This window comes from Molossus molossus, unplaced genomic scaffold, assembly GCF_014108415.1.
Source record: "Molossus molossus isolate mMolMol1 unplaced genomic scaffold, mMolMol1.p scaffold_m16_p_8, whole genome shotgun sequence".
Lineage (NCBI taxonomy): Eukaryota > Metazoa > Chordata > Mammalia > Chiroptera > Molossidae > Molossus > Molossus molossus.
In genome coordinates this window covers 53885857-53902672 of record NW_023425402.1, presented here as the reverse complement: position 1 = coordinate 53902672, position 16816 = coordinate 53885857, and the positions used below count along the sequence as shown (strand labels likewise).

The window sequence follows — 16816 nt, the reverse complement described above, 5'->3', positions numbered from 1 at the left end:
TTTCTACTCGAGGATATGAATTTCTCCACTCTACTCTCTGGTGGTCAGCGAACTATATCCATCTCTTTTCCCACCTTGCCTAACTGTACCTGGACTCTCTTCCATAGACTCCCTTTCCTGTGCATAGCCTTCAAGTGATAGGAGATGATGTCTCTTTACCCCATCATTTCCAAACCAGAATGTACTAATCTTTTGGAAAAATCTCTGTTCCTTTAAGGTTTAGTATATCTTGCTCTATCACCCAACCTTATCCAATAAAGACTTGATACCCACAGCTCCTTGTCTTCTGTCTATCCCAATTCCTATCATCATCCTAGGTGAAAGTATTTTCCAGGTGGACATCCAAAACCCTTACCTTTCAATTCCCACCTTAGCCAGACTGATAATCATATTCTAGAGTTGTCATCAATCCATAACTGTATGACTTTTAATATCACTAGTACAAATATCTCAATTTCTGACCAAAGCTTCCTATAATTCAAGCTTTCCAACTAACATTTCTAAGCTCGTTCTTTGTTGTTAATGCCACTTCCAATCACAATTTCTCTTTCATTCTATTTATTACCACCCACCCATGCAATCCACACCCCAGTTCTTAGTCTGGTTCTTTTCCAGTTGAGAGCCCAGTATTTTAATCACACCCCTGCCAATTTCTTAAACTCATTTGTCTTTTATTTTACTAGATTGGCAAAATGCCAAACTTGGATGATCCACCCACCCCCAAGGTAGCCAGGGTTTAAGAAAAATTATATACAAGGGCGTTTTGAGAATATTTTAAATTCATGATCCCAATCTCCATAAGCCCTTAATATTGGACAGTAATTCTGCAATGTCTTTTATAGTTCATTTTTTCTCATGTCTCACAATGTCTGTATTAGGCATTTATTTTCTCTCCACAAACTTCTGACCAACTTATTATCCTTGACTCCCAGGGAATGACCTTAACACCTATTTCATAAAGAAAATACAATACATCAGAGGAATCTCCCTCTTCTTCCTACCATAGACCTAAAATCTATTTGCATCAGAACCCACCTTTTAACCTTCCCTTCCATTATCATAGAAGTAATCTAACTCTTATCTAAGGAAAATTTCTCTACTTGATCTCAGGATAGCATGCCTTTTGTATTCTCAGGACTACTGTGGTCCCTCCTCTGTATTATAAGAGTAATAAGTCAACTTCAACCCTTCCTCACCTCTCTTGAATAGTTCCCAGACAATATAAACATATCACTTCCACTTTGAAAAGAAAATAATATGTCCACTGCTCTGGACACTATTTCATATTTTCTAGATACCATCCATTTTAATTTTGTACATAAAGTAACTTCTCTGTATCTACACTTGAATTTTCTATATCTACAGTCATCAGCCAACTTCATCTACTTTTTGCTTTCTACTGTGTGAAAGAAAATGGCTCTATATAAGGTCACCAATGCCCATGTTGCTAAGTAGAGGGGATATTTTGAAGCCCTCATATTTCTTGACCACTCACAGCAGCACTCAAAATAGAGACCACTTTCTTCTCTTTGGATCACCCTTTTCCTTGGCTTGACATGACATCATACTCTTGGATTTACTCCAATGTCTTGAAGACACCTTTGTTGGCTCATTCTCCTCTATGAAATCATCAAATACTAGAATTCCTCAAGACTTGGTCCTAGACTCTTTCACCACTCATATCCACTCCTGTGGTTTCCCCACTCCAAAACAGACTATGTTTCTTATATTTATCCAGATACTTACTCTACATCTCTAAATATCCCAAGCATCTCAAAGTCAGCATGTCCAAATGGGATTAATGATCTGTGCCCTTCCATCCAAACTAATCTTTTCCTCCTCCTCCTCCTCCTCTTCTTCTTCTTTTTCTTCTTCATAAATGACCCAAGTACCCAATCAACAATGCAAGCCTGACATCTTCTAGAAAATAGAAAACTTCTAGATCTTTTTTCCTCAACCATCCACATCCCATTAATCACTGAGTCCTAGGAATTCTATTTCCCAAATATTCCCCAATGAATCAACATCTCTAATTGGTGTCTCCATTCCCACTTGCTTTGCCTGTATGCAGTGATCTTTGTTTATTTATGTATTTATGTATTTATTTATTTATTTTTTATCCTCACCCGAGGACATTTTTCCATTTTTTGTTCAGGTAGAGTGGGAGGGAGAGAGAAGAACAGAGAGAGAGAGAGAAACATCGATGTGAAAGGAACATCGAGTGGTTGCCACCCGCACAACCGACCAGGGCCGGGGAAAAACTGCAACCGAGGTACGTGCCCTTAGTGGGAACCGAACCCGGGTCTCTCAGGACCGCAGGCCGATGCTCTAACCGCTGAGCCAAACCGGCCAGGGAGTGTTTATAAACACAAATCTGATCATACCACTTCCTGCCTCAAATTCCCCTAATCCTAACCCATTGGTTTTAAGATAAAATACCAAACTTGTAACATGATATCACAATCTGGTCTTTGCCTACAACATTAGACTCATCTTATGCTGCAACCTGTCAACCTGCCATCTGCCACTCATCTGATTTTATCTACTTCCTTCAATGTGCTATTGTTTTTCTTTTGTCTGAAACTTTTCCTAGAACACTCTGCTGTTCTACTTCTGCTTTGTGAACTCCTAACCTCCCAATCTCAGCTTAAATGACACTTTGTTAGCTAAGCCTCCTCTAACACCCAGTCTACATCACATCCACCAATTTTACTTTCTCTTAGCACTTTGTCTCTCTCTATTATTTATTAAAAATGCAATTAAAATAAATTATTTAATTAGTTGATTAATCTTTCTGTCCTGCCAGAACATAACCTCCATAGGGTAAAGAGACATCTACTTTTTCTTCCTAAATATATTTCCAATCCCAATTAAAACAAAGAATATTAATCAGTACATAACCTCCACTGTCTTCTACAAGGCTTTCCTATACTGTATGAGCCAGAAGATAAAACCTGTGTTTCCCAGATCTCTTGTAGTCAGGGTACTGGATGAAAAAATCCATTCTTTTAATTAGGTGCACTCAGGCAAGAACAAGACAATGAAAGTAAAGAGAAAACCTTTACTGTCGTCCTTTGCTGCCAAGCAATATTTTGGAGAAACGAGGGCTGAAAGTTATAATGGATGTAATATACACTTCAAGGTTTGGTTTTCCAATGTGTTCATGAATGCTGAAAGGCATCTGTAGTGACCACTGTAGCTTCTCCACATAGATCACCATCATGATGGCTGGTTCTTTTTTTTATTTTTTATTTTTTATTCTCACCTGAGGGCATTTTTCCATTTTTGTCCAGTGGGAGGGAGGGAGAGAGAGAGAAACATCGACGTGAAAGGGACACATCGAGTGGCTGCCTCCCACAGACCCCAATCAGGGCCGGGGACGAATCGCAACCAAGGTACGTGCCCTTGATCGGAATCAAACCCGTGACTCACTGGTCTGCAGGCCAACACTCTAACCCTTGAGCCAAACCGGCCAGGGCTGATGGCTGGTTCTTAATTCAACAGTTCCCGTGGCTGGCTTCTACTCCTCCCATCTTACCAACATTCTAGTAAGTACCCAATTTCTCCTACAGAATTATTTTTTGTTTTAACTGCATTTAAAGTGGTTTGTTTCCTTTTCTGAATCCTGACTGATTCAACACATATCTTCTTCAATCCATGTCAATCAGGTTGACAACAGAGTTTATTTATCTCAATATCTATTGATCTACTAGAGTGACTGGTACATAGCTTACACTCAGTAAATGTTCACTGGGTGACCACCACTAAAAGCAGTTTGAGGCACATGTGTATACGATCAATTCACAATGACTCGCCTAATTGCCATAACCAATTTCCATGTTATTTTTGCCATGCCAATTATTCACTTTAACTTGGGAGAAAGGAAGTACCATATCCTCTGTTGCATGTTATATGATCCTTTCAAAGATGGTCTTGGTTCTCACAAGGTCTTCCCTGATAGTACAACAAGACAATTTAGAAACAAAGTAGCATTCCAGAGAAGCACCCAATTAGCAAGAAAGAGGTCTCATCTAATATTGTATTCTTCATACCCATTTGGAGATCCTTAAATAAATGCTGAAATACAATTAAATAAATAATTACCTTGTGAAATGTGATTTTTGTGCTTTAAATTTTATTATTATAAATCTCTGTATCAATAATGTTTAATAACCTTATTCATTTAATGTATATATCTGTAGAATACTCCCCCTACTAAAGTATTTTCATATGTGAGAGCAATAATATTCTAATTAATATACTTTTCCAAACCAGTATGGTTCCTTAACAAGATGTACAAATTTGCTGTAAACATTTTATTCTTTGTCTCTAAAAATACATCTTAAAGCACAGGAATAAAAATAACTTCAATCAACATATACTTAAATGTAAAAGAAATAAGAATAAAATGCTAATGCCACTTTCTATGCCCCTTAAAATAAGTAACACTAAAAAAGCTCCTTGACATGATATTGGCAATGATTTTGGGAAATCACACCTAAACTACAAGCAATGAAATGAAAAATAAGCAAGTGGGACTACATCAAATTAAAAAGCTTCTGCAACGCAAAAGAAACCATCAACAAAGTAAAGTGACTAGCTAGACAATGGAAAAAAACATTTGCAAAACATCTGATAAAGGGTTAATATCCAAACTTTATAAAGAACTCATACAACTCAGTAGCAAAAAATTAATAATCCAATTTTTAAAAAAGCAAAGGACCTGCACAAACGCTTCCCCAAAGAAGATATAGGAATGGCCAACAGGTACAGGAAAAGATGATCAACATTAGTCATCAGAAAAATGCAAATCAAAAGTACAATGAGCTATCACCTCATGCCTGTTAGAGTGCTATCATCAAAATACAGAACTGGCGACCTCTTGGTGCATGGGTCAATGCTCAAGCCATACCAATTGGGCTAATTTTCTTTTTCAAATAATACTGCACTTTTGACATTATTTCTGTGTGATTACAACAGACAGTACAATTACTATAAAGGAAGTTGATATGGGTGGACGAAAGAATAATCCCTGAGAAGAAAACATTTTGCATATATTTAAAGTAAAAAATAAGAGAAAGGAGGCTATCAGACACCTGCTACAGTCTTTATTTAATAGGTACCATCTATTTCAGGAAGAAATTCTAATGTTATTTGACCATACTGACACTGTAAAGCTACTAATACAGAAATAAAGTTACTAATATTATCAGATAACTTGTAACAAACCCTGATTCTATCATTAGGCAAAGATGGAAACTCATCTATGAAAACAAGGAGATGGTTGGTAGATCTAGATAACAGAAAGTCTTACAATAATATTTGATGGTAGCTTTGAGGATACAGGATATTATTATGGATTTTTCCCAGTGTTCTGAGGACATTTTTTTCATTTTTTGCTCAGAGTAGGAGAGAGAGGAAGGGGGGGAGGGGGGAGAGAGAGAGAGAAACATCGATGTGAAAGAAACACATCGAGTAGTTGCCACCCGCACGACCCAACCAGGGCTGGGGACAAACTGCAACCGAGGTACGTGCCTCTAGCGGGAACCGAACCCAGGTATCTCTGGACTGCAGGCCGACGCTCTAACCGCTGAATCAAACTGGCCAGGGCTGTTTTGATGTATTTAATACATACTTCTACTAACTACATTTACAAGGCTTATTGCATGATTGACCATTTCTCTCTAAAAGAAAACTCTTAATATCACTAATATATGTACAATATTCAACTACATTAGTGCCCACAAGTCAGAGAAATATAGAATGGTGGTAGATGGGAAAATGGAAATACTCATATCTGCACCAGAATATTTAAAGTCTGTTAAAAACTTTGTACCTAAGGGTAAAAATTTATTTGACTAAGATCTTGAATGAAACAGAATCTGAAAAGTGTAATTGAAATATTCATTCCACTTGATATACTTACTTCTGTAAATGTAAGCTGCTATGTTTTCCTGAGGTATGTTCTATTTTACAGAAAACTGTGGTTTCTTGAGTGTTTTGTGGAGGACAGTAGAAAGTAATAATATGAAGGGTAAAATAGAAAAAATTTCCCATATTGCTCGTTATCCTTTCATCATTTTAAAAATATATATACATATATATATACATACATATATATATATATATTCTAAAAGATTTTTATAATACATAAAGTTATAGCATTGTTTAGCCAGCTTCCAAAATAATTTCACATATCACTCCATTTGTTTCTCATAGTAAACTACTACAATGAGTTATTTATCCCACTATTATTCTACTTGATAGAAGAGAAAGAAAGTTTCCAAAATGTTTAGGCGTTTAAGGCCCAGGGTTTCTAAGGATAAAGTGATAACTAGAGATTTCTGTTAATGTGGCCTCTTGCTTAGGGACTCATTTGGAATTCCTTTCCCCATTTTGTTTCAGTGGAAAATTTGCAAATATGGTAGGTTTCTCTCATGGGGGGTGACTGATATGAAATATGAGAATGATATGCAGAGTCCTGAAGTATAACTTTTACTTACTGGGAATTAAAGACTCATTTGGGTTGTGGTTAAAGCACAGAAATAGCCTTATTAGACACACACAGACACATGGGGGGGGGGGGAGGCGGGAAGTATTTCTATTTCCTTAATGTAGTTTTATTATTCAAACGTATAAAGTTATAGTGTGTTGAATAAAACTGTGAAGAAATGCTTTGAAACCCTATTTGGTAAGTCAGGAGTTGACATGGTTACATTAAACACATAGGGATCAAGTACCACTGTGACGCAGTAGAGATTTAGTTGTATTTCCATTAATGGGACCCATGAGGCTAAATTTCAAAGCATGACCATAGCAAATTTACCTTATAATTTTATTTTAATGTTTTCAGTACTTAATTTCCCATTTTTAAAAACGTGGGAAGAAATATCTCCTACCATCACGTTAATAGCTTCCTTCGAATTGCTAGAATGTTAACACCATTGAAGTTCTAAAGGCACTTCAAGAAGTAGGAAGAAATATACAACCAGAACTAGAAGAAGAATCTAAAATTCTGAAGCTTTGAGAAAACATTCAGAAGGTTACTTTATCTTTTGTTATAAAATAATATCTACTACAGAGGGGCTAACTTTTTAAAATATTTCTTTAGGAGAAATGGAGAATATGGTTGGGCTGAAGAAATGTTCTTCCAGTTTATAAAAAATAAAGACTCAAAGCCCTCAAGGCCTTAGAAAAACCCAGACTGAATTTTACCTATTCGCTTTTGAACAAGTAAGAAACTTGATTAAAAACATACACTTTGTAGTCAGATTTGCTCAAATCATGTTTGCACTATTCACTACATGGGAGTCCAGGAAAATTATTCTCTCTCCAGTTTCAACTTCCTCATCTGTACGATGGACATAAGAATCTTAAAAGAAACAACAGTGGTGCTGATCATGAGAAAATTAAAGCAAGAACATCTCTTATGTTTTTCTCAGTAGTACAAAGGCAAAAAGAAAAAGTAATTTTGGGGTATCTACTATTAGCCAAACACTGTATAAAAGGTTGAGACTATAATGGTGACCAGAACAAGGATCCTGCATTTATTAATAAAGTTTATGGAAGTCATTCTTTTAAAATTCAATAATAACACTTGAATCAGGATAAAAATCAAGTGCAATAAAATACCAAAAAAAATATAATAAAAATAACTACAGATTTTCACATATATCCCACTCTATTAAAACTTTCTATTTCTCCACATTTTTTAAGCATAGTGATCTGTTTCATGAGGTTGCCTTAGATAATTACTTGAAAAAGTCTCTATATAAATGATTGCTGTATGCTTTAGAATATTTCATGCCATATTTGAATTAATTACACATATGCCATATCTATCAAGGGGTAATAATACAAACCTACATCACAGGTTGTTGTAAGAATTGAATGAGTTATATAAAGTAATAAAAATGATTCCTGGCATTAGTGAACACATTATTATTATGTGTTCACTAGTGCATTATTATTATAACAATTAAATTATAAACTTGCTTTATTTAGAATAGCAATAGCTCTCTGAATTGAGAGCTATAAAACAACCAGACATCCACAAGGTGGCTCTCCAGGCTTGGCTTTTAAACACAATAAACTTGCTTCGTATTTCCAAAGAAAGGAAATAAGACTTATGAATGCCAACCTGACTTTTCAAAGACTCTCAGGAATTAATAACTAATAAATAACTGGAAGAATATAAAGCAGTATATAAGTGTTATATAATAGAAAATTTCATACTGTGAAAAAAATGAATATATTTTGTAGTTTTAAACTGAAAAAAAATTCACAAAAAATGGCACCCAATGATCATACTCAGAATTTAAAATATCAATAAAAGTGGTAAAATTTACAGTGCAATCATAACAAATGTATTTTACTGATAAATGTGAAAGTACACAGAACAATGACAGCTAGCAACTGTTCAGTAAACATTAGTTAAATCTTATGCATATAAAATATTTTGAAGTTACTTTCATTTTATGTTCAGAGCTTTTCATTTGAAATTTATTTCCATAGCTATAAATCAGGGCCAACTTTTTCTGCCAAGGGCCGTGGAGTAATTTAGGCTCTGTGGGCCACACAGTCCCCAAAGGAAGTACTTAATTCTTCCCTTGCACGAAAAGTAGCCACAGACAAAAGAAAAGGGTCTGGCAGTTTCTAATAGAATTTTATTTATAGAAACACATGACTGCCTTTGGCCCTTGGACTGTGGTTTTCTCACTGTCGATCTAAACCATTTGATATAATTAAATAAAACTTTCTGTAAACCTTAGGATACCCAAGTTACCTACAGAAGTACTCAAACTGTAATGTGCATAAAATCACCTGGGGATCAAGTTCAAATGTAGATTGTCATTTGGCAAGACTGAAGTGGGACCTTTGCTTTTTAGGTCCTCTGAGCATACACTGAGTAGCAACGCAGTTGTTCTTAATCTTTTTGTTCTCAAACTTTTACATTATCAAAAAAGAGCTTTTATGTAGGTATGTTTGTCCAAACTAACCCAAGAAATTAAAAGTGAGAAATTAAAAAATTGTCAATTAGTTCTTTAAAAGAACAATGGCAAACATATTAGATGTTAAACTATTTTATAAAATTTAACTGTCCTTTACATTTTAACTTTACTTTAAAGAGTAGGACTAAACACTGTCATTATAACCATTTAGAAAGATGTGATACTTGAACACATCATGCACTGGGATCCTTTGAAAGATCATTAACTGAAGGAGAAAGTCAAGATTATAACATGATAAATCTGGAAAACTAACTTCTTGGGAACAGAAGACCATGGACATTTCATGCATAACGTATCTGGTAGGTTTGGCGCATTATGTGCTTTGGTTCTTGTACCTTACTGTCATTTGCCACCTACCTGTTTTTCTGCATGTCCATAATCAGGTCCTTGTGTAGGTAAAAAGAAGGAAATTTGGCCACTGTTTTTTGCTTTTTCTATAAGAGACATCGCTGTTCTTACAGTGGCATTTCGAGCATGTACAAACACCATCACCTAAAATAAAGAAAAGCAGTTTATTTAATATTCATATTCATTAAAAGATAGCCTAATACTGGTTTGAAAATCACCATATATAAACAACTATTAATTTTTTCAAAATCAAACCTCAGTTTATAACTCTCCAACATCTTATTTTGGAACAAAGTATGAATAGGATAAAGGCAAGTCAGCACCATGCCTTTATTTATTATTAGCCTATAAATTTGCAGATATTAAAATGAAACTAATGGAGCCTGGCCGGTTTGCTCAGTGGATTGAGCATCATCCCATGAATTGATAGGTCCCCGGTTCCATTCCTGGTCAGGGCACACACCTGGGGTGTGGGCTCGATCCCCAATAGGGGGCATATAGGAGGCAGCCAATTGATGTTTCTCTCTCACATTGATGTTACTGTCTCTCTCCCTCTAAAAAAATAAATAAAAACATATTTAAAATAAAATAAAAAAATAAAATGAAACTAATGGCTTATATAAAATGTGGAGTTTAATTTGTGCATTTTCTCTTTTGAAGACAAGATTCATTAGACAATCATCTATTATGGGAACAGAGTATAAAAACATACGGGGGCCTTACTTCTCCACAGTTGATAAAACTTCCAGTATCATAAATATGTTCAAAGAAATTGAAAACAGTTAAGATCACTCTTCCTTGGACAAAATCATGTCTAAGAACAACTGTTTAAAAGGCAGTTTAGGGGACTCTTGGAGATGACAATGTTTCTAGAGAGGTATTTGGAATTTTTTGTTGTGGTAGAGCTTCCTGTGGAGTCATTCACAAAGTGACTGTGGAAATCTGGATTAGGGAAAAGTCACATGTCTGGATGCTTTGTCAAATCGAAGTGGCTAATAGTACAACTTTCAGGGCCAGTCACCAGGCAGGATGTAAATGCAATGGGAGAGAATAAACAGGGGTGTAATTAGCATCCTGTACTTGTTGCCTGTCAGGGCTTGCCTTCTCTCCTGTGTTGTTTCTTCTTTGGCCTTTACTTCTCCCCACACTCAGCTTAATCCCAGGCTACCCAAAGAACATTACTATGATAAAAGAAAATTTTATTATTTCATACGGGCGAGTGATCTTTTTCAATTTTATATGGTGTAATTAAAAACATTTTTATCAATCTGAAACATAAAATCTAAGGACAGAGAATTGGTGTGGGTGCTTTGGATGACATAAAGACCCGTTCTAGTCACAGTTTCCAATGAGACTGACACCTATAAATCTCTCTGGAGTCACCATGGCATTCATTCCCTTTATGCCTCAGCAATGTGAAGTTCCTAATTCTTACTTCTTCTTCTCAGTATCTCCCCATATTCTGTTAATTATGTTTTCCTGGAAGCTAGAACTTGGGTGTTATTTGCAGGCTACACATTTAGGAGGATATGAATTGACTGTTTCAGTAAAAGAGAAGATCATCTTGAGGACTACACAAAAGTTAAAAAATGAAGGAGGTCTGGAATTTGACCAGAAATGAGACAGAGTGAGACTAACCCATAGTAATCTTATGTTTATAAACTTGTCAAAGAATATGTTCCACATCTGGGATGCTGATTAAAATTCCCAGTAGGGTAAAATCTCAACTAACAAAAATTCAAGAAACTGAAAGGCTTAAACAACTAATATTCTTTAAGGGTGTATTAAAAGTAAAGGACTTGTTGGATATTTTTAAACTTCTGAGGAAACACCATAATGTTTTCCATAGTGGCTACACCAGTCTGCATTCCCATGAGCAGTGTACCAGAGTCCCCTTTTCTCCACACCCTCACCAGCACTTGTGTGATGATTTGTTGATGGCGGCCATTCTGCCAGGTGTGAAGTGATACATCATAGTCGTTTTAATTTGCATCTCTCTGATGATTAGTGATGATGACCATTTTTTCATGTTTCTTGGCCATTTGTATGTTCTGTTTGGAGAAGTGTGTATTCAGGTCCTTCGCCCACTTTTCAATTGAATTGCTTGTCTTCTTTTTGTTGAGCTGTAATGGTACTTTATATATTTTGGAAATTAACCCCTTATCCAATGTATCATTGGCAAATATGTTCTCCCAGAGAGTGGATTCCCTTTTTATTTTGATGCTGTTTTTATTTGTTTTTTGTTTTGCTGTGTAGAAGTTTTTTAGTTTGATGTAGTCCCACTTATTGATTTTTTTCCCTTTGTTTCTCTTGCCCCAGGCATTATATCCATGAAAATTCTGCTACTTGTGATATCGGATTTTGCGGCCTACATTTTCTTCTAGAATTTTTATGGTTTCACGGGTTACATTTAAGTCTTTTATCCATTTTGAGTTTATTCTTGTGTATGGAGTAAGCTGGTGGTCTAGTTTCATTATTTTGCTTGCACCTTTCCAATTTTGTCAACACCACTTATCAAAGAGACTGTCTTTATTACATTGTATGCTGTTGCCTACTTTGTCAAATATTAATTGAGCATAATGTCTTGGGTTGATTTCTGGGTTCTCTGTTCTGTTCCACTGATCTATATGCCTGTTTCTGTGCCAGCACCAGGCTGTTTTGATTACAATGGCTTTGTAATAAAACCTGAAATCCGGAATTGTGATCCCTACAACTCTGTTCTTGTTTTTTCAAGATTGCTGTGACTATTCGGGGTCTTTTTTGGTTCCATATATACTTTTGGAGAATTTGTTCTAGTTCTGTGAAGTATGCCAATGATATTTTAATAGTGATTGCTTTGAGCCTATAGACCGCTTAGGGTAGTATAGACATTTTAATGATGTTGATTCTTCCAATCCATGAACATAGTATATCCTTCCACTTTCACTTCCTCTATTTCTTTTTTCAATGTCCTGTAGTTTTCTGAGAACAGATCTTTTACTTCCTTGGTTAAGTTTATTCCTAGGTATCTTAATTTTTTTGTTGCAATGCTAAATAAGATTTTTTTTTAAATTTTCTCTTTCTGATTGTTCATTATTGGTGTATAAAAATTTCATTGATTTCTGGATGTTAATTTTGTATACTGCTGAATTAATTTACAAAAATCGAGTAGTTTTTTGGTGGTTTTTAGAATTTTCTATGTACAATATCATATCATCTGTGAATAATGACAGTTTCACTTCCTCCATTCCAGTCTGAATGCCTTTTATCTTTACTTCTTGTCTAATTGCTGTAGCTAAGACTTCCAGTACTCATTGAATAAGAGTAGCAAAAGCAGACATCCCTGTCTTGTAACTGTTCTTAGGGAAAATGCTTTTAGTTTTTGCCCACTGAGTATGATGTTGGCTGTAGGTTTGTCATATATAGCCTTTATTATGTTGAGATATGATCCTTCTATTCCCACTTTGCTGAGAGTTTTTATAAAAAATGGGTGCCGGGTTTTGTCAAATATTTTTTTCAGCATCTATTGATATGACCATATAATTTTTATCTTTCATTTTTTTTATGTGGTGTATCACATTTATTGATTTGTGCATACTATACCAGCCTTGCATCCCTGGAATAAATCCCACTTGGCTGTGGTGAATAATTTTTAAAAATATATCGCTTAATCTGATTTGCTAACATTTTGTTGAGAATTTGGCATCTTTGTTCATCAGAGATAATGGCTTGTACTTTTTGTTCTTTGTGGTGTAATTATTTGGTTTTGGAATTAGGATTATGCTGGCCTCATAAAGAAAGCTTGGAAGTCTTGTGGTGGTGAGGGTGTGATGAAAAGGGGACTCTAGTACACTGCTGGTTGGAATGCAGACAGGTGTTTCTTCAAAAAATTGAAAATTTTTTGACCAGTGACTCCATTTGACCAGTGATTCCATTTCTAGGAATATATCCTAAGAAGCCTGGAACACTAATCAGAAAGAATTTATGCACCCCTATGTTCAAAGCAGTGTTATTTACAATAGCTAAGATCTGGAAACAGCCCAAGTGTCCATCAGTAGACGAGTGGATAAAAAAGCTGTGGTACATTTACACAATGGAATACTATTCAGCTGTAAGAAAGAAAGTTCTCTTACCCTTTGAAACAACATAGAGATACCTGGAGAGTATTATGCTAAATGAAATAAGCCAGTCAAAGAAAGACAGGTACCACGTGATCTCACTTATTTGTGGAATACAATGAACAAAATAAACTGACGAACAAAATAGATCCAGAGACATGGAAGTAGGGAACAGACTGACAAACCTCAGAGAGAAGGCGGTGGGAGGAGTGGGAAGAGATAAACCAAAGAACTTAAATGCATATATGCATAAGCAGTGGACACGGACAACAGTGGAGTGAAGGTGGGGTGGGCAGACAGGACTGGGGAGGAGGGTGTCAATGGAGGAAATAAGGAGGAATGTCTGTAATACTTTCAACAATAAAGATATATTTAAAAAAAAAGTAAAAAAGAGCTGACAATCTGGAGAATATCAGAAATGGAAAACTCCCAAAGTGTTCATAGGACATAAAATAAGCCATGTAAGTTATCCAAAGAAATTTTACATTAAGTTAATCATACATAGTCTTCAAGGATATAAAGCTTGAGATTTCACACTTTGTCAGAGTTCTAACTTATTTGCTGATGTTAATTTGTTTTGAAAAATATGATCATAAGAATATTTCTAAAGAGTACACTAATAAATTTTATTTCAGAAAGTTTCACAGATACTGGAAAACTCTTCTGCTTTCCTTATTTTCAACTAAAAAAAAACAAAAACCAAAAACAAATCTGATCTTGATAGGCCCTCTAGCTTTCTTGGGGAAAAAACATCTTTACCTCATAAGATGTCAAGAGACTGTCAATTAATATCACTGTGATCTTTTCATAATTACTGACAAAAGATGTTTAATACTAAATAAGATGGAAAATTCTGTTAACCACAATGTCCTATTGCAGTTCCCCCAGGTTAGAATCTGTCACATTCTATAATCCTGTCTATTGCAAAAGGTAAGGATATTTCAACTAGGAATTTATTTTTAAAGGGTAAGGCTGATTTTTTCCCCTCTTATATAAAAATAAATTTTAGCCCTGGTTCAGTGGTTAGAGTATTGACCCATGGACCAAAGAGTCATGGGTTCAATTCCAATCAAGGGCACATACCTTGGTTGAGGTTTGGGCCTCAGCTCTGGTCAAAGGCATGTGGGAGGCAGCCAATTGATGTGTTTCTCTCACATCGATGTTTCTCTTTCTCTCTCTTCCTCTCTCCCTCCCTTCCACTCTATCTGAAGATAAATGGAAAAATATCCTTGGGTGAGGATTAAAATAAATAAAGTAAAAATAAATTTTATCACACACAAAGCTCATTACTCCTCAACATTAAATTTTTTAGAACCTAAATTAAAATAGTTTCTTATTTTATTAATTTATTCATTCATTTAAACATTTCTGAGCATGCAGTCACTACCAAGCCCTGAAAAAACTGTAAAAGAGAGGCAAGATCCCTGCCCTCATAGAGATGAGAATCTAGTATGATGGATTAAATAAAATTAATGTTTTTTACTTAATAAACATGTACTGTCATATATGTGTAAAATACTCTTAAAAGGAGAGATATGAAAATGGACAAGACATGGTCCCATCCATGGAAGACATGTATGTATAATTACAGAGGAAGATAAAACATAATTTAGGCAGCTGACCCAAAAGATGGATGGTGTGGCTAACACAGGAATGCTACACATACATAGAGCTATTGGGTCTCCTTCATTCATCTGTTCCAAATTATTTACATAGTACCTATTCGGTGCTAAGCAATAGATTAAGCACCAGCTGTAAAATGATAAATATGTTCCAAGACTCCAAATGGGAACATTACCTGTTCTGGAGAGAAAGAATCACTAGTTGTCAGCCCGATCTGGTTATAGAAGAAGAGTTGGGCTGAATGGAGGAGGCTATGGCAGTATTTAGAGCATTTATCCTCTAATTTTAGTGCATTAGCTAAAGTGCATTCTCTTCCACAGTTTCTTATAATGTGTCCCAAGGAACATTTCATCAGAACCACTGCTGGTGTCTGTTAAAATAGATTTCTGTGTCTTCCCTAAAACCAACTGAGTAAGAGTAAGAGTATCTAGGGGTGGAGTCTAGATATTAACAACTACTGAAACGACACTTGTGAAATTAGTTAATGATTACCAACAACTTCATTTTCTTCTCCTAAGTTAAAAGAAGTTTAAAGGGAAGCAGAAATAAAACCACCACTGCAAAGATGATTTTAAAAATTTCCTAATAATCTATCTCAATTTACCTATACATAGGACGACATATCAAGGAATATTAAGATATTTTATATAAACAGTGTAGCCCCAAGATCATTTCCCAGATGGGCCAGGGTTTTATAATGCAACCAGATTTCTATTCTCCATTATTCAAATGCCACATTATGTAAATCCTGTTGAAATAATAGATATGAAGAACATAAGGGAAAATAAAATATGACCCCAAATCTTCATTAATTATTTCAGTCTGACTTTTTCAACTTATCATTTTGCAAATTATTTTCTACTGCAGCCAAGAGAAATATTAAGTTACAACTTAAGGTAGCAATTTCTTTTTATTAAGGAATCCATCATGTCTTGTTCAGTAAAATATACTGTTTTTCTTATTAGGGAGTTTTTGTCTAGAGGCCCCAACAGAAGTCATTACATGATTCTGGGTCTCTATAAACATACTGGATTTTATGGTTAGTTAGTTTGGCTAATTAATTTATATAGAGTCATAAGAAAATTATAACTAACAGAAAGGACAGGGTTGTTTCATTTGACAGAAATAACTTCAAATTGATCTTAAAGACACTGCTGGTGACCGAATAGCAGTTAAATGGGCATGTGTTATCAAAATAAAGTGAGAACAGCAGATTCAAGTCTATGATGTTGGTAAATTTTAATTGTTTTATAAAACTGTTTATACTTTTACTTGAAGTTAGTTAGGTTAATGAATTTAAAAATATTTTATAGCCATTCAATTTAAATACATATAATACAATCAGTCCTGGACTAGGAAAGAAGTATGTGAATTTGAATTCTGGTCTTGTTATTTGACTTGCCAAAAAAAAAAAGTGCTCTTCACATGATTTGCTGATTATAATTAATGCAGAGTAAAAGCTCAAATAATCATTTAAGAAACTAGAATGCATGAGGAACTGATATCGTTTTAATGTATTCAAAGGAAAGAAAATATTATTTGACAAAGACCAAAAATTCTACTTTGAAATATTATTAAATAGCAGTATGACTTAGAACAAATTATTTAGTGTCTTAGATTTTAGTTCCCCCAGTCTACAGACAGTTATTAGTGTCACAGGACTACTATAAGGACTGAAAGATGTAATGTAAGTGAAACCACTACATTTAGCAAAGCAACAGCTCTCAAACTTTAGAA

General features: G+C 35.0%; 1 protein-coding gene across 2 annotated transcripts in view; it reads right to left on the bottom strand.

Annotated features, from left to right (window-relative positions):
* ASCC3 (activating signal cointegrator 1 complex subunit 3) overlaps positions 1 to 16816 on the bottom strand; it is a 303300-nt gene that overhangs the window by 146532 nt on the left and 139952 nt on the right. For both annotated transcript variants that reach the window (XM_036248171.1, XM_036248170.1), the window contains one exon: positions 9369 to 9503. In XM_036248171.1, the coding sequence (XP_036104064.1) occupies positions 9369 to 9503 (135 nt within the window). The remainder of the gene's footprint in view (positions 1 to 9368; positions 9504 to 16816) is intronic.